General features: G+C 36.9%; 4 protein-coding genes across 7 annotated transcripts; 2 read left to right on the top strand and 2 right to left on the bottom strand.

Annotated features, from left to right (window-relative positions):
• Positions 1-5,331: 5,331 nt before the first annotated feature.
• On the bottom strand, positions 5,332-8,381 carry LOC148929383 (protein FAR1-RELATED SEQUENCE 5-like). The gene is made up of 4 exons (XM_089056826.1): positions 8,204-8,381; positions 7,186-7,918; positions 6,071-6,854; positions 5,332-5,967 (listed from the first exon to the last, which is right to left on the bottom strand). The coding sequence occupies exons 1-4, from the start codon at positions 8,379-8,381 to the stop codon at positions 5,332-5,334; spliced, it is 2,331 nt and encodes a 776-aa protein (XP_088912952.1).
• Positions 8,382-10,437: 2,056 nt separating this feature from the next.
• Positions 10,438-12,972, top strand: LOC125194414 (ATP sulfurylase 1, chloroplastic-like). The gene is made up of 5 exons (XM_048092610.2): positions 10,438-11,101; positions 11,572-11,977; positions 12,064-12,324; positions 12,421-12,507; positions 12,613-12,972. Exons 1-5 carry the CDS (start codon positions 10,596-10,598, stop codon positions 12,748-12,750), a joined length of 1,398 nt encoding a protein of 465 aa, XP_047948567.1. The 5' UTR covers positions 10,438-10,595; the 3' UTR covers positions 12,751-12,972.
• A 1,316-nt stretch (positions 12,973-14,288) lies between these two features.
• On the top strand, positions 14,289-16,475 carry LOC125192131 (uncharacterized). 4 transcript variants are annotated; one of them, XM_048089606.2, is made up of 4 exons: positions 14,289-14,474; positions 14,546-14,692; positions 14,763-14,894; positions 15,021-16,475. In XM_048089606.2, exons 1-4 carry the CDS (start codon positions 14,444-14,446, stop codon positions 16,247-16,249), a joined length of 1,539 nt encoding a protein of 512 aa, XP_047945563.2. In that variant the 5' UTR covers positions 14,289-14,443; the 3' UTR covers positions 16,250-16,475. The 4 variants fall into 4 exon arrangements, with proteins under 4 accessions (XP_047945563.2, XP_047945561.2, XP_088913577.1 ...); XM_048089604.2 differs by having other exon boundaries at positions 14,543-14,692; XM_089057451.1 differs by having other exon boundaries at positions 14,292-14,474; positions 14,766-14,894.
• Positions 16,476-16,539: 64 nt separating this feature from the next.
• On the bottom strand, positions 16,540-17,653 carry LOC125192133 (calmodulin-3-like). Its single transcript, XM_048089609.2, has 4 exons — positions 17,510-17,653; positions 17,275-17,432; positions 17,107-17,187; positions 16,540-16,797 (listed from the first exon to the last, which is right to left on the bottom strand). The coding sequence occupies exons 1-4, from the start codon at positions 17,583-17,585 to the stop codon at positions 16,660-16,662; spliced, it is 453 nt and encodes a 150-aa protein (XP_047945566.1). The 5' UTR covers positions 17,586-17,653; the 3' UTR covers positions 16,540-16,659.

The following is a 17,653-nucleotide window of genomic DNA, read 5'->3' as shown; positions in this document are numbered from 1 at the left end:
TATATATCAGATGAAGTTCTTTATAAATTGCACTATGATGCATTCAAGGCTATCATGGTAATTACATAATCCACGTAAAACAAGCAGTTGCAAATTGTGGACCTAGAATGTAGCTAGCAACTCTACATGATCACACGTCTCCCCACTCAGATGCTATTTTCCCACTCACGGTGCATTTATTACTGCATATATAGTTCTTCCTTCAATGTAAAAAAAAATCATCACTTCAGTAATGGTGTCCGATAAATTATCTCTAAGGAACAAATCTGTGGCAACAAGTGAGTTTCTATAATTTTTCTGTTTTCAAGACATATTCTGGACTCAACATGTGAAAAACTTTCTTTTTTGTAATTATTAGGGTCACTTGTTGATGGAAGAATGAATGAAACGAAGAAGAGTCCATTTACTCAAGGTTTGGTTTGCCTAAAGCATGGTTTTTTTTCCACTTTTCTGCATTCACCCATTAATAACAGTTTTGTATATTTGGTTCTTAAAAATTATGCAACATTTTGGTTGTAATGGACAGCTGCTGTGAGTGATAAAGGAAAGGGAAAGCTTATTGTTGCACTCTTTGATGAAAGTATGTAAATGTTATGGTTTTTAATATCGTGTCTGCAATACTTGGGTTATGTCTGCGATGTGGTTAATATATTGAACTTTAATTGACAGAACTGGAGTCTGCGAAAAATGTGGAACAAAATGCTAATTCAGAGCAGATGAATGAAGCTAAAGGTTTAAAAGGAAAGGAAAAGTGGTTGGATATGCATCTCAGCATCTAAAAGGTACTCACTCACTGCACACTGTTAAAAAAATCATACTTTTAAAATGCATTATGTTCATGTGTAATGGACATCTTCATAATCTATTTGGCACTTACATGACTTAATTTTGAACTGCTTCTATTGCTATCATAGTTACTAACCCAAATACCAATGACAGAAATGAAACGCAAAAGATCAGTGCATGAGGGAACCTCAAGAGGAAATGTTCAAGCTGTCACAGAAGTGGTTCGTGAATTTCCAAAAATGAAATTGACGCGCAGTCCTCGTTTCATTGTTGAGATGATGGGAGAGTTGAATGACAAACAACTTCGGGCAGTGGAGGATATGGGATTCAGCCATCTCATTCACTTCAACATTACAGACATACCTTCGCAAATTTCATATGGGCTGCTTCAGAAGTTCGACTCACTCAGATGTAGTATAATGTTAGGTAATGAACGTATACACATCAGTGACAATGATGTCCACTTAACAATGGGGTTCCCACGGGGTAGAAGAATGATTGTAAGGTCATTACGACAAGATAACCAACAACTAGTGGATGAGATTGCAAGAGCCGGGCAGAAGCATCGTTACAATATGCTACCTAAGTATCTGAAGATCCAGATGCTGCGTGACGAAGAAGGTGGAGTTTGGTTCAAAAGAATCTTCCTGATCTTGGTAGAAACTCACCTTATTGAGCCATCGTCCGATGGTTATTGTAAGACTAAGCTCATTGAAGTACTTGAGGATGTAAATAACGCTAGAAACTACAACTGGTGTGCTTATGTATTGGATGTGCTTGTCAATGCTCAGCAAAATTGGTTGGATAATCCAACTACACCATTCACGGGGCCAATCGCTTTCCTTCTGGTGAGTCGCACTATTAAATAATACACTGCAACTATTTGTATGTTTAAACTGAACAATATGCTTTCATTCAATGAACTTTACAACTATTAAAAACTGAATTATTGACTAGCACAACATGTCCAGTGCTTTTATGTTGACAGGATTTTTTGTCCACAAGGAAAGTTAGCCGCGACTTTCCATCCATGAAAGGGTGGACATCCAAACTGCTCAGAAGTAGAGAAACAGAGGAGAAACAGTTGGGACGATTTGTGTGGGGATTCTATGAGGCTGTGTATGATCCACATAATGACACTATTCGTACATCATTGAAAAAGAAGAAGAAAGCTATAAGGAATGCTGCAAGTGGTGCTGCTATAGGTACATCAGATCCCAGCCGCAGCCATGCTCACGTCCTAGCAGACACACTAACAATTGCACCCGAAAATGAAGCTGATGTGGCATACGATCCTAACAAATCAATGCACACACTCATGGAGGCAGTACGCAAAGCTGCAAGGGCTTTAGGCAATCTGATCACCAAGTTGAATGAAATACCTATAGATGTTAAAAAAAGGGACTGCTTCAAGATAGTTGCGACGATGATTGGGTTTCAAGAGAAGGACAAAAATGAAGATGTTGATCTAATAGGTTCTATGACTCAAACCTTGATGGACGAGGATGAGGAATGGAAAGATCCATCCTGGGTAGATGCAGTGGAGGATATGGTTACAACTATTGAGAAGAGAGTTGCATTGTGCGACAACAATGGTATCCCAAGTTTTGACTTGGGAATAGAGTGGGTAAGCAACAATGTAAGTAAATGATTATATTTTCTGATGTGGGTAACTTGAAAATAATATATCATGTTCCAATTGTTGCTTTTTTCATGACCAACGCTATTTGTATGTATTGTACATGATGAAATCAAATTGTAGGAAACTTATGCTGATGACAAGGAGGATAACATTATGAGGATGAAAAATCTAGAGAAAGGGAAGAATATCATGGAGAATACAGCTGCAGATAATTTGAACCAATTAAATGAGGTAGTTTTGATAACAGTAACTCAATTTTTTAAAATATATGCATTATATTTACAATGACATTCATGGAGTATGATGTGGATGGATATGTTGATCTAGCTAGACACTACTTATGAACTACTACATTCTGTGATACATTTCTGCAGGATAAAACAGTTGTGAACAGAATGAAGATGCGTTCCAAATCTGAAAAGAAAATCTGTAATGCACTGCGCTCTCCGTTTGCTGATAGAACAATTAAGCTGAACACAAAGTTGAATCTTGCGGAGAAAGAAACGTATTACTTGCTGATGACAACAAATGACGTTTACGAGTACGTTTCTAATGATTAAATCATACTTATTTTTTTACATAAAATAAGGAATTTATTAGTGTATAACTACCTCATGTCATTTTATGTCTCAGTGACATACTAGTTTACGATGATGATGTTGTGCTAGTTAAAAGTTAGAGTTCTACTCTCTCTTGCCACATAAGCCAGTATCAGATGGTGTTATTTGTGCATGGTGCTCATACTTAAACTACATGGAGGAGTACAGATCACCGACATCACCAAAAAGACTTTTCTTTACAATTTACCCTTGTGTAAGTCATCTACTTTTATATTTTGAAAATTTACAAATAAATCAATTGATTTCTGCATGGATGATCTTGTTCTTTCTTGTGAAGATCGACACAATTGTCCATCATCCAGCTGCGTGGGATATGATCCGCACTATTCAAGAACTAACTATAAATTTGAATGATGAAGTGGAGAAAATCCCCAATTTCAAGTGGGATGACGTGGATATGGTAATTGTAGTACTATATAAAACATTGAAAAAATGTGACAAATTTTAACTAACACTTTACCTTTTTTCTCTGTAGGTGTTCTTCCCAATTTCTTCTAATAATCACTATTATGCAATATGCTTCTTTTTCGGTAGAAAGTCAGTTGTTATACTTGATAATTGTGACGACGGGGATTATAAGAATGTAGCAGCTAAATATGGTGTCATTCCTGAGACTGTGGTATGTTGAAATACGAATCACACTGCCCGTGCATTATGTAATGTTGTAGTTCTTCTAACATTATGAATCTAATGCAGTACTCACTCAGTCATTTATTTTTATTTTTTGCAGAAAATATGTTTCTGTGAATACCTCAACCTAATCGGCTGCCACCTTCAATCGAAATCTGTCATCAATGCACAAATAGAGAGGATCAAATTACCATGGATGACAGAACCTGACAAAGAAGACTGTGGTGTGTATTTGATGAGACACCTTGAAACTTATATGGGTCAAAAGGGGCATGAATGGAACTGTGGTTTCACTAGTAGGAACATGGGGGTGCTTCAAATGATGAGGGCAAAGTACTGTAGTGCACTAATGTTGGCAGATAAAAATGAAGTGAAGGATGAGAACAAACTGAAAGTATCAAGGTATTATGCACTATCCACCAAGTTCAAGAAGATTGATGTGGAGAGATGATCACCAACTTCCCAAAGAATGTTTTTTAGTTTCCACTTGTCGTAGTAGAGTAGTACTAGATTGTAGGAATCTGTTTTTTAATTTCCACTTGTCGTCGCAGTAGTAGTACTAGATTGTAGGAACCTGTTTTTAAATTTCCACTTGTCATAGTAGTGTTACTAGATTGTAGGAACCTCAATTTCAATTCAGAGTAGTACTTTAATTTTTCAGAAATGCATGTTTTTAAAGTTTAAGTTAATAATTTTTCTATAGAACTTAATCCTCAGTGTGGTTTTTTTATTTTAATATATCTGTAAATGTATAATCAGGACATAGAATTATTGAATTCCGTAGAAATGTGGAATTACATATATAATTATTAAACTAGTTAAGGACTTATCCCACGGTTTGTGTTAATACATTACAATAAAATATGTACTTCATCAAGATTCAAAACTATTAAAATGTTGTATTAGAAAATTATTTAACTACGCAATATAGCAGTAGTAATTGTTATAGATACCAATGAAATTGTGAAATAATTGGTCATGTTAGAAGATTGAGATAATTAGTTAATTTAAGAAGTTGTGATTTATTTCCCCAATCCCATAAAAATATACACTCTTTCCTTTGTAGTTCGTAAAAAAATACATTTTTCAATTTTGGAAATTCTTTTATCTCTAACGGGGTGGGACTCATTCCCCACTAATAATACTTTAATTACTTTTTTCTCTCTAGCTCTATCTTATTTTACCAATTTTGCATTAAAACTCATATCAAACCCAAAGTGTATATTTTTTAGGAGACGGAGGGAGTACAGGGAAATTATTATCATATTAATGTAATGGGTATTAATACTTTATTCTTATATTTGTCATACGTGAATATAAAGTTCAAAATTATTTAAATTAGTGAGAATCAACTATCAAGTGACGACCCAATTACTTGAACAAGTTCATCAATTGGAAAAAATCAATTCCAACAAGATTCACAATACATAAAAAATCAATTCCAACAAGATTCACAATACATGAATTACAAAACGCAAAATTAGATTACATTCACCATTTTACCATATAACTCATAATAACTAAAAAACATTACACATCTCATAAAGAGTTTAAAACATGATCACAATACGTCTAACTATAGTAATAAACGTCCTAAAACACTCCACAAACTTAACAATCACAAAAAAAAAAAAAAAACTAAAGTCACTCACTTCATTCCGTAATTTTATTTTTCCCTTCTGTGTTTTTGCAATTACGTGAATCATGATGGCCAACTTCACCGCATTTTGCGCAACGGCGACCAGGTTTGCTCATCATTCGTATAGCCTTTTCCCTCCTTGAAATCAATCTACTGCCGCTGCCCTTTGTGCTAACTAACTGCGGTGGATGCACCTCTATTACACTTGGAACTTCACATCCATAGAAGCTCTCAATCATCTTCTTCTTCTGAGCTGCTGACATTACGACACCATCACCTAGTAGTTGTTTCTTGCCGTCATCAATAATAGCAGTAGCAGCATGCATTAGATCAATGTTACTCTCGACACCTTGCACTAGTTCAAACAATGATTCATACAACTTGCTGCGTGCCCTCTTTTTCTCGTCAACAAAGGAAAAATTCTGATCATTCTCACACGAAACACCATGTACAGCCTTCATTAGTGGTGTCTTCAACCACCTCCTTCCAAATAGCTTCTCCGGAATCAACTTCAAGTGCTTATTTTTCAATACCAAAAATATGTGGCTGCAAATTCTACCAACCCTTTCAAACATTCTACAGCCACAGTAATATGAATCCTCAGAAATATAATGAGTCACTGTCCATGTGTTCTCACGGTAGTCTTCCACCTACACAAATAAATCATGTAATGACTACAATTAGATCCTTACTGATGCACACAATTTTATAAACATATTAGAGAAAATAATATCCAACATTCAACGCAATTACCTTGTAAACCTCCGTAAAAGTATCTTTACAAATCTGTGCTATACTGCTGCTATAACACGCATCCAATATCTCCTCCTGAATTGCTTTGAAGCCAGTACCAGTGTAAATCGTTGAAGCATGCTTCTCTATAGACATCTTTGTCTTCAATGTAGGAACAATGGTGGAGTCCAAATAGTCAAGATGTGTGCTATTATTTCGCTGGGCTTCCAAAGCATGATTGAAATTCATTATGAAAACAGCAAGATTAACTCTTGATTTGGAGTACCTCTTGAAAAAAATGTTCTGTGATTCTGACACGGAAGTAGTTCTCATCAATGAACTCATTGGAAAGTCTCTAAAGTACGCTGGAACCCAGAACTTTCTCGATGCAAACATCGGTTCGAACCAATCATCACCTTCCAATCCATATTTTTCCATAATACCTTTCCATGTAACTTCAAACTCCTCAGGTTCTATTAGCTCGGACCACACACAATCAGATAACTCCTTCTTAAAATCTTCATTAGCACGCAAAACCCTCGAGACTTTGTCAGCAAGCTTGTTCATAATGTGCCACATGCACCACCGATGCCTAGTATTAACCAATACATTCTGAATAGCAGATTTCATGGCCAAATCTTGATCAGTCACTATCAACTTCGGTGCCGAACCCATACATTTCACGAATTGGTTAAACAACCAAGAAAATGACTCAGTACCTTCATTAGCTAACAAACCAGCAGCAAATGTTATAGGCTTCCCATGATTATCCTTACCCGTAAATGGAGCAAATATCATACGATACCTGTGAACAACTTTGACATTAAGTTACAAACACCCTTTGTCATTGCATAATACACATCTGTCTTCTGCATTTACACAGTAAATGTCATGAACTGAATAGGTAATTATGTTACCAGAAAATATATAAATGCACAAATAAAAACGTGGGTTTATAAAAATAAAAATATCATCCCAATGTTCATTTCAAACCATATACATCCTCATTACATATTGAGCAGTCGTTTATGACAAAAATAAATCATATCCACCATAAGATAGGACCATCAACAACTCATACTGTGACAACCATATACAAGCACACTTATAAAAATTTTAAGAATAAATAAAATTACCTATTTGTAGAATATGTGGTGTCAAAGGCAACCACATCCCCATACATGTGATAACTCATCCTCGAATAGGCATCACACCAAAACAAACTTATTAATCTGTTTTGTGAATCTTGCTCATACTCAAATGTAAATGCGTCACAAACTTCTTTTTTCTTACGCGTTTCATTAAGCAATATTTGTACATCATAACCATCTGCATACCCTCTGACGTCACGAGTAAAATTTCTAACTTCTGAAACGGTACACCCAACTGAATCATATCCACCAAGCAAATCATTCAAAAGCCTATAACTATCAGTGGGTCCAATATTTGCATTTGCACAATTAATTAACAGCTTCTGCTTCACTAAATCCATAGAACGATTCAATTTCATAAAACGCTGATGAAGTGGGTCAACCAGTTCATGGTTGTGTCCTTCCACAAAATCATGAACTACATATCCAACACAACCTGAAAACTTAAACGCCACTCTAGCGCTGCAACAACACTTCTTTGATCCACGTTTCCGTTTTGGGATAAAGCCCTCTTCATTCTCTTTCTTCTGTCCTTGCTTAGAACACACGACGTATAGCCAAATAATTTTATCACCAACCTTTTTCGAACCATTCTTCCTTGTGTCAAACCCAACCAAACGAGCATAATTATTATAAAACTCTTTTGCATCATCCAATGTAGGGAAGATTTGGCCTTTGTACGGCTTCATGTCCTCGGTGCACTCCGGCGTGTAAATGACTATAAAATAAATAGACATAATTAACAAACTAACAACAAAATATACTTGCATTATAAGTAACTCTCATACGTATTATACAATTGGAAAAGGTCTCCATTATTATACATATTTTTTACTTTGCTGATGTCTTTCAAAATTATTACAGCAACATAAACATGGTCTGTCATTACCATTTCATATCATAGTTCTATATTTATTGTACACCAATAAACTAGAAATCACGAATTCACTTAAATTTTTTGTTACAATCGTGACAAAAAAAATGCAATTCTAAAAAAGATTACCTTCATCATCCATATCGACACCGTCGTCACCTTCGTCAGGATCATCATCGGCACCAATGCCTGCATCATAGTAGGGGATATTATCTGCAAGCCCGTTGCAAAACCCAAAGTCACACTGGTCTTCATTCGTGGGGACAAAACCATCGCAAAATGCAGACGAAGACGATCCAGGATCCATACTATCTATTAGGGAGCAACAAAGTATGAAATGAAAAAGAGAAACATAAAAATTTTTATTAACTCAGATTTCTCATACTGCAATAACACACGAACAGTAATTCGTGTTATGGTTACTTAGGTTAGTTATATTCATTAATACTATATGATATTTTAATTTAAAAATATAACTATCCCACAAATATAGGACATGATCAAAACTGCCGAATTACAAACTACCATGTTTACCCTTATACGTATTTATAACATATTTAAATCACATATTTAATTAATATTAATGACAAATCAACACCACTAAATTAAAAGATCCAACGGTCTCCTTTTGGCCTTGGTTCTACATTTAAGAATAGTTCTATCTTGATCAAAACCCTATAAATATATATACTCATTCTAACATTTGAAGTGTAAATGCGATTATGCTAAAATATTACTAATTACTACTCCTAGTATGATATTTCAATCTCCAAATAAGATGAAATTCAAAAGTGATTTATTACTATCTTAAAAGAGCTGGGTGAGTTGAAGCCCACATGTATTTTTTTTTTTTATCGTTCAAGGCCGAGTGACACACAAAAAGTTCAACTTTCATCAAATTCATAGTACTACTATAATTTTTCTTTCTTATATATATTTCTAAATTATTAAATCCCAAATCATTTGTTATTCAACATATCAAATGAAAACTTAGGTAAAAAAATATATTCATATGATATAGTCATAAAAATAATGTAATACATTACAAAACACTATTTAGAGTGATTATTTCACACGGGTTACACACTAATAAAAGTATAGTAGTAGTATTTGTGTATGCATGACCAGTGCAGTTGGTTCTGGAGAGACAAAGTTGCAATAATAATGCTATTTGTAATTTTGTATAGCGTTAGATTGTGAAATAACCTGTGTCAAATGAATAATTTTTGTTAGTCAATTACTCCCTATATTTCAGTCAAAATAAGGAAACTAATGTCATACACTTGCAAAAGTTTAGGAAGCAAAATCAATCTTTAATACTCCAGCTATGAATGAATCCGGACTTTATGAGGGCGTTATTCACTTGGATAAGTCAAGCCTTCATATTATTTATTACTTCCTCTTTATTTTTCTTCGGATTCGGTATCTCCATAATTAAATTAAATTAATTTAATTTCCTCCAAATGTGACATTCTAACAAAAATTATAGTACAAAACATAAATTACGTCAACTTATCCAAATTCCTAATAATCAGCGTGATTCCTGTGTATTTTGGGATATTCCTCATTTATAAAAAAAAAAAAAAAAAAAAAAATTAAGCACCCAACCCAATTAAAAAAGCATGATTTAGTGTCCATTTTAATTTAATCGCAAAATGGCTTCGTTACTAACGATCCAAACACAAAATGGGCCCTGTATTTTGTAGTAGTATATACACTAGTTTTAGGTATTGTAATTTCCTCGCAGTAATTATGATAAATTTGATGTTTATAGGGAAAAGGATAAAACCCCAAATTAAAGTTTTATTTAAAGCGCATGGCCGTCCTAAATAATTTTTTGGACGTAACCGAATAAAATTTCCCCAAATTAACTATCCTATTGAATATGAGTCATCATTCGGATTGTGCAAAATGGCATGTTTGAAAATTCATTATATTTTTCACAATTATCTATTTTTTTATTCATATCAAATCAAAATGAGATATTTATTCATAAACAGAGGATCAAATATGTAATGTAGTGTTACCTAATTTTACCTCTTGCTTAAACATCCAAAATGTTACAACTAGTACTAATTTCCATTAAACACTCATAATGGATCGACAACCATCTATGACGAAATCGCATCCGTCACAATAAATCCTAGATTTAGTTTAGTAGTGTAAAACGTTCAATTTAATTGCATCATTAATTCGGAAATTTCGACCAAACAATCGAAGTTATTTCTAAAATGAAGTTACAAAAAAAAAAGTGGAAACTCAATGGAAAGAGATGAAACCAAAAAGCGTCCAGATTCATCCCCCCAAAATTTGGACCAACCTTATAAAAGCCAAGACAAATCACATCTCTTGTTAATTCGGTGCTCTTCCCACTCATCATCCAATCAACCACCAATTTCCCCAAAATACCCTCCCTCCCCCGTCTTAATTCCACCATCGCCCTCCTAGTCTCTAATTAATTTCCTAATCTACCCCTAATTTAGGTCCATAACCTCATCTAGAGAGAGAGAGAGAGGCAATAATGGCAGCAATGGCCTCTCTTCACCTCAAAACATCCCCACATTCAATCTCCAAACTACCAAAGCCCTATTCCCCCGCCGCCGCAGCCGCCGTAGCCCTACCAATCCGGCGCCTCCGCGGGGCGAGCCGATCGGCGACCCGGATTTCGGCATCCCTAATCGACCCGGACGGCGGGAGGCTGGTGGAGCTGTTCGTGCCGGAATGGGAGAAGGGATCGAAATTGAAGGCGGCGAATGAGCTGCCGAGGATCACGCTATCGGAAATCGATCTGCAATGGGTGCACGTGCTGAGCGAGGGGTGGGCCAGCCCGCTCAAGGGCTTCATGCGCGAAGCAGAGTTTCTCCAAACACTTCATTTCAACGCAATCCGGCTCGACAACGGCTCGCTCGTCAACATGTCGGTGCCGATCGTGCTCGCCATCGACGACGCCCAGAAGACCCGGGTCGGGTCGTCTGCCAGCGTGGCGCTCGTCGATGAACGCGACGACGTCGTTGCTGTCTTGAGCAAGTAAGCTTTTTGTTTTATTTAATTTCATCGTGAATTAGTTTTGCATAATTTATGCATGGAACGGCGTCGTTTGGGTAGTCAAAATAGACGATGAATTGATGATGCTGTGAAATCAACCATGAAAAATGGAATTGATTTCGCTGTCAGCATAGCTGAGTTAGGTTTTGGGAACTATTTGAATAAAAAACAAGTAATGATTAACCAAATTAATAGTTTATTATAATTGAAGATTATAATATGAATCTATAATACATGTTACTGTTGAAAGTGTATGTTGCTGCTTGGCATGTTCTGTATACATACTAAATTTCAACTTGCAATTTCAAGATAATAATTTGAAGCCCCTAAATTTCACAATAATTCACACATAATAGACGCTTTTACACAATAATTCACACATATTGTGAAAAATTCGAAGAAAAGTTAGCATGTTTTGCGATAATGATCGTATATTGAACTACAATGTGCAGTATCGAGATTTACAAACACAACAAAGAAGAGAGGATAGCAAGAACTTGGGGCACGACAGCACCCGGTCTGCCCTATGTCGACGAAGCCATCACTCATGCCGGGAACTGGCTTGTCGGTGGGGACCTAGAGGTCATAAATCCGGTCAAGTACGAGGATGGCCTTGACCGCTTCCGTCTCTCCCCTGCTCAGCTGCGCGACGAGTTTGAGAGGCGCAATGCAGATGCTGTTTTCGCGTTCCAGCTGAGGAACCCTGTCCACAACGGCCACGCCCTCTTGATGACAGACACTCGTCGCAGGCTGCTTGAGATGGGGTACAAGAACCCGGTGCTCTTGCTCCATCCCTTGGGAGGCTACACCAAGGCTGATGACGTGCCACTGAGCTGGCGGATGAAGCAGCATGAGAAGGTCAGTCGTCGGGTTGAGGCTTGTATGCTGCCTACTAATCTGTTCAACTTAATGCTGTTTTGACATTAGTGTTCTCTTTTGATCAGGTGCTGGAAGATGGTGTTCTGGACCCGGAGACGACGGTTGTGTCGATCTTCCCGTCGCCAATGCACTATGCTGGCCCGACAGAGGTGCAGTGGCACGCGAAGGCTAGGATCAACGCAGGTGCCAACTTCTACATTGTGGGACGGGATCCGGCTGGTATGGGACACCCGCTCGAGAAGAGAGACCTTTATGATGCAGATCACGGGAAGAAGGTGCTGAGCATGGCGCCCGGCTTGGAGCGCCTCAATATCCTTCCTTTCAAGGTATGGTGCCCAAAAATTGATACTTTATCCGTCCCAAGTTAATCGATTCATATACCTTTTTGATAATTAGTAATATGAAATTACTATTCCTCTCAGGTAGCTGCTTATGACAAGACTCAGAACAAAATGGCATTCTTTGATCCAACAAGGGCACAAGATTTTGTGTTTATATCTGGCACAAAGGTAACTTCTTTTTCTAGTTAACAAGAGCTATGAATTTGAATCTCACCAATGGTTGCAATCTGCAGAATTTTTTTTCTAATTCTTGATGTCTCTATCTGTGTGCAGATGCGTACACTTGCTAAGAACAAAGAAAGCCCGCCGGATGGATTCATGTGCCCCGGTGGGTGGAAGGTTCTGGTGGACTACTACGACAGCCTTTCTCTCTCGGACAATGGGAGAGTGCCGGAGCCAATTCCGGCTTAAGTATCATCACATGATGGGCGTGATAAAAAGAAATTTGTGTGGATTGAATAAATGCCAAATGAGGCAAAACTCTTTGACTCAAATCTGTGTAACATAGTGCGATGAATGGCAGTTGGTGTTGATATATGTGGTTTGCTTTGCTGCAACAAATAGATGATTGAATTTGGTGTACATGTATGCATACATACATTGTCAAAGTATGAGCTGTTTGCATTGATTCAAGTTGGTATCTTGTTTGCTTTATATTTTTTTGGAGGGATTTAGATCCATATATATATTGAATCAAATTGGGGCAGAAAGATTATTGTTTTATCAATATTCAATTTTCTTTGTACTAGAAAGTTTTCAAATAAAGAATAGAGCAGATGCATTGTTTACAAATTGAATCTCGCGTTATATTCAGCAAGTACAAATTGAAAGTGAAATTATCAATTACACAAAAAATCATGAAATATTTTATTTACAAGAGTAAGACTTTTATTTCATTTTTATCATTTAAATGGGATGTGTTGCGGCAATTAGAAGCACAACATAATGAATACAAATAATGATTCGAGCATTTTTATGTCGATTTGTGATCTGATGTTCTAAGCTTCATGATGTTATCCGGTCATAGTCAAATGATGTATCATTTCCTTTTATTTCAATAGGATATAAATCCATTTTACCTTTATAGTATATGAAATTAAAGAATCTCTCAAAAAAAGTATTGGATATTTATGATGAGATTTAGGCCACCGCCACCCTAAGCTTTTACCACCCCCAAAAAAGAAAAGAACTAATGCATAGATAGATCCCACAAATTCCAAACTTTAGTGGCGCTAGAATTTTTTTTAGCTCCATCATTAGCACAACTTTGTAAAGAAATAAAAACTATTCCTCACAAAGAATTTCCAAGTATTGCCACAATCATTTCCTTCAAATGCAGTGTCCCTTGAAAGAATTCTTTGATTGCTAATCCTTATACATATTCAAAAACTCTTATTTATGTTTGTACCCTTTTACAATGGACATAATGGTGTAATATTCTATGACTATGAATCACACTAATAAATGAGGTAGAAGACAATCAAAACACAAGCGGCAATATTGGACATTATATGTAGTGATGAAATAAAATACGAGAGTCGAACGTGATAAGAAAAGACTATTCCCGACTCCGATAGTGAGTAGGGTGATAGTATTAATTTGGGTGACAAACAGATTTGTTCCTCAAAAACATGGCAAGAAGCCTCCAGATTCAACCTGCATCACTAGTAAATTTCTAAGCTGGCCAGGAAAAAGATGTGCACACTGACACACACACACAGTTGTCTTGGGGCCTAGAGAGCATTATCTTACTCTAACATGGCCTTTAATTAGTTTAATCCATCATTGCAGAACATCAAAGTTTAGAGCAAAGAAGGCTGCAGCAATGTTAAAGGAGGGGCCAAATTAGCCCTTTTTTGTACTTGAAAACTTTGAGTTAGAAAACAAGTCTAAAGCCTTTTGCTTTAAGCAAACATATGCAAAAGTGGGTTGTATTAATTAAGTAGCCAACACTCTGGCACTGCCAGTTTTTGCTGCATTAAAGCAAAAGTCTTTGTTAGTTCATATATTTGCATTGTTTGAATTCTTGCATACTTGTTGGTGTAGTTCACATTTCAGTTGAGAAATGTGTTGCTTCATTTGTAGAGTGAAGCAAATATAAGATATGGGAAATCAAAACACTTCAGGGCTAGTAGGTATGTGTGATCATTTTTCTTGTTGTGGAAAAACTGTGTTTCTAGTTCTTGATTGGTTCGTTTCTTAGAAGACGAGGAGGCCAAGAATGAGGCACAAGATATCGGGCATGGAGTTAGTCCACCCCATGCAGTGACAGTAGAGAAGCAGCCTGTTGTTCAAGAAACTGTAGCAGAAGCTGAGGGTGATGAAACTCCTATTGTTGAAATACAAGACAAAGGTTAGTGAAATCAACATTTTGCTGTCATTTATGATTTTCTGCTACATTTTTTAAATGTCCTAATCTTTAGCAGATATTGAGGATCACAAGGGCTCTTTTGAGGGTTCTGATGCTGTGATGGATATCAGCAGCAACGGCTCGGATTTGGGGGAAAGAATGTCCAAGTTGAGTGATGAACAAGAACAACCTTGCACCATGACAGGTTTCTTCCATTTCGCATCATAATTCACACTATAATTGTTCCAAAAAAAGAGGATCATAGTTAGATAGTAATGTCAATGAATTCAAATGGATGATCCAAATCAAGGTGTATGTATTGCTACTTCAGATGTTCAAGAAGAGCAGAATGTGTTGAAGGATGAGGATTTAGAGGTTGATGATCGTGATGCAAAGGAGAAGGACAAAGACTCGGTTTTGGCTGATGCGCCTTCTGTTGAAGGCGCGTTTTCAGAAGCATGTGCGCATGAGGAAGAGCTTGGGAGAGACGACGAGCCTCCTATAGAAGAGCAGAGTGATTCCTTCAACACTGTCGATGAAGCTCCAAGAACTAGTTTGCCAGACTCATCTACATCACAAAATGAGCACGAAAACGAGTGTTCTGCTCTTGATCATGAAGAGAAGCCAATGATCCATGAATTAGGCAACGGTGATGATGAGCCATCTGATCAAGAAAATGACCACTTCTTCACCGGATGCAGCAGCGATCCAAAAGAGGTGATCAAAGCTGAATTTGAGGAAAACGTAGACCATCTACTCGAAGATGTAGAGAAACAACAAGACAGTGAGCCAACTGATCAAGAAAAAGACCAGTTCTTGACCAGATGCAGCAGCGATCCAACAGAAGTGATCAAGGCCGAATTTGAGATAAATGGAGACCGTCTACTTGAAGATGCAGAGAAACAACAAGAGAATGAGCCAACTGATCAAAATGTGATTGAAGAAGCCATTCATTTGGAGAGTGATACATCTGCTACAGAAGATGTCTACGAAACTGAGAGTGAAGCCACTGATAAATGTGTGATAGAGCTGAAATCCTCAACAGAAATCGACACACAACGCCTTTCTAATGAAGCAGCAGAGGCTGAAACTCCAGCGGCCTCAGATGAAACTGAACCAAATCCAAGCTGTGTAGGGGCTCAAGTTGAGCTCAGAAAATCTCCGAGCTTTGATTTTGGCATATCATTCGACACGAGGTCTGAAGAATCTGATCAAACTCCTCTGCTGTATCAGGACAAGACAGCAAGGAGAAGCCTCTCCAGCTGCTCAAATCTGAGGTTTCCAAACACAGAATATGTGGGGAAGCCATTGCAGTTCCAAGCTGTCCAACTGGAGGAGAAGACTCTCCGAATGGAACGAAGCAACTCTGAAAACGCGCAAAACTCACTAAACAACAAGCAAGAAAAGGCCAATGCTGTCAAAGAAGATGCACAAACAAATGGCTCAAAGGCCTCTCCATCAAGAAATGAAGCTGCAGTGTCACCAAAGGGAAACAGGAGGCGAAAGGCGAGATCCTCCCTCTTCACTACCTGCATCTGCTGCAATGCAGCCATCAGCTGAGTTGCAGAAAACTGATACTTACAAAAGATTTCTTTGCTTGGTTCTTTTTATTTCTTTCTTTTTTCGGTTCGTCTCTTCTTCCAGTTTTTTAAACATCTTGAGAGGAAAAACTGCCATCATCTCTGCCTGATTTCACTTTCCTTTTCTTTTGAGTTGGTTTTCTTGTTTGGAGAGATTCTTTCATGGATTGGAGAAAAACAAACATATGGTTTGCAGTTTCCCATGATTGTAACATGTACTATTATCTTTTGCAACATTGTCTGAAGATTCTTGTTCATTTGAACTAAAAATTTGAAAGAATACAATCAACAAAATCTGAAATTTCTTGCATCAGGATTGACTAATTGATCCTAAGTTTTGCACAACAATGTAATAAATGGAATTAAAAAAAAATTAAACTTGAGATATTTCTATCCAATGGCCATCATCATCTTCACAAACTCATCATAATCAACCTGTCCATCACCATCCAAATCAGCCTCTCTTATCATCTGTTCCACCTCTTCATCTGTCAACTTCTCACCAAGATTGATCATCACATGCCGAAGCTGCAGAGATCGAAAGTATTGGTATTCAATTGGAACCTTTTTTTGCATGAAATGTGTTTAAAGAGAAACCATTCAAAGAACTAGTTGACTTATGATAGATCTATTTCAAATAGTAGTAGTAACATTTTTATATTTTATATTTTATTTAATTTTGTCAGACCACAGTACATAAGGTACAGATACAAGTACAATAAAAGTAAAGAATGAAGTTGTTAGCTGTCTGATATCTGAAATCAAAAAAATAAAATACAACTACTACTCCTTTATCATTAGAGAAAATTGAAATTACTAGTACTCCATAAAATATACCTCAGTAGCTGAGATGTAACCATTTTGATCTTTATCAAACACCTTGAAAGCTTCTTTAAGCTCTTCCTCTGCATCAGTTTCCTGATTCAAAACAGCACACACACAGTGTTAAAAACAAAGTACTTGAAAAGAAGAAAAGTTGTTAATGTAAGAGTGAATTAAGTTAACCTTCATTTTGTTGGCCATGAGGTTCAAGAACTCAGCGAATTCAATGGTGCCGTTGCCATCGATATCGACCTCGTTGATCATGTCGTGGAGCTCTTCCTCGGTGGGATTTTGATCTAGAGACCTGATCACTGTGCCCAATTCTTCAATGGTTATGCAACCTGCACTTTCATCAATCAACACATGAAACAATATGTATAGATTGATAAAATCAAGAAAATGAAGTAGATTAACACACCATCTCCATCTTTGTCAAAGAGGCTGAAGGCTTCCTGCAATTCAACAATTTGCTCTGCATTCAGTATATCAGCCATGAGGCTTCTTTGGGGCTGTGTGTGTGTTTGCAAAAAGAGAGAATGAGAGAGTTGAGTAAAGCACAAGG

This window comes from Salvia hispanica, chromosome 4 (genome assembly GCF_029641045.1).
Source record: "Salvia hispanica isolate PSC_SH4W2 chromosome 4, Shi_PSC_v1, whole genome shotgun sequence".
Classification (NCBI taxonomy): domain Eukaryota; kingdom Viridiplantae; phylum Streptophyta; class Magnoliopsida; order Lamiales; family Lamiaceae; genus Salvia; species Salvia hispanica.
Note: the sequence above shows the minus strand (reverse complement) of the source record. Positions and strands in the feature narration are given on the sequence as shown.

Excerpts from the sequence above, each read along its gene's own strand:
- LOC148929383 (XM_089056826.1), bottom strand. The coding sequence starts at position 8,381 with ATGGATCCTGGATCGTCTTCGTCTGCATTTTGCGATGGTTTTGTCCCC. Across the intron at positions 7,919-8,203 it reads TGTCGATATGGATGATGAAG|TCATTTACACGCCGGAGTGC; the intron begins GTAATCTTTTTT and ends TTTATTTTATAG. Across the intron at positions 5,968-6,070 it reads CTTTTACGGAGGTTTACAAG|GTGGAAGACTACCGTGAGAA; the intron begins GTAATTGCGTTG and ends TTATTTGTGTAG.
- LOC125194414 (XM_048092610.2), top strand. The coding sequence starts at position 10,596 with ATGGCAGCAATGGCCTCTCTTCACCTCAAAACATCCCCACATTCAATC. Across the intron at positions 12,325-12,420 it reads TCAATATCCTTCCTTTCAAG|GTAGCTGCTTATGACAAGAC; the intron begins GTATGGTGCCCA and ends TATTCCTCTCAG. Across the intron at positions 12,508-12,612 it reads TGTTTATATCTGGCACAAAG|ATGCGTACACTTGCTAAGAA; the intron begins GTAACTTCTTTT and ends ATCTGTGTGCAG.
- LOC125192131 (XM_048089604.2), top strand. The coding sequence starts at position 14,444 with ATGGGAAATCAAAACACTTCAGGGCTAGTAG. Across the intron at positions 14,693-14,762 it reads TGTTGAAATACAAGACAAAG|CAGATATTGAGGATCACAAG; the intron begins GTTAGTGAAATC and ends CCTAATCTTTAG. Across the intron at positions 14,895-15,020 it reads ACAACCTTGCACCATGACAG|ATGTTCAAGAAGAGCAGAAT; the intron begins GTTTCTTCCATT and ends TTGCTACTTCAG.
- LOC125192133 (XM_048089609.2), bottom strand. The coding sequence starts at position 17,585 with ATGGCTGATATACTGAATGCAGAGCAAATTGTTGAATTGCAGGAAGCC. Across the intron at positions 17,433-17,509 it reads CTTTGACAAAGATGGAGATG|GTTGCATAACCATTGAAGAA; the intron begins GTGTGTTAATCT and ends ATGAAAGTGCAG. Across the intron at positions 16,798-17,106 it reads GTTACATCTCAGCTACTGAG|CTTCGGCATGTGATGATCAA; the intron begins GTATATTTTATG and ends CGATCTCTGCAG.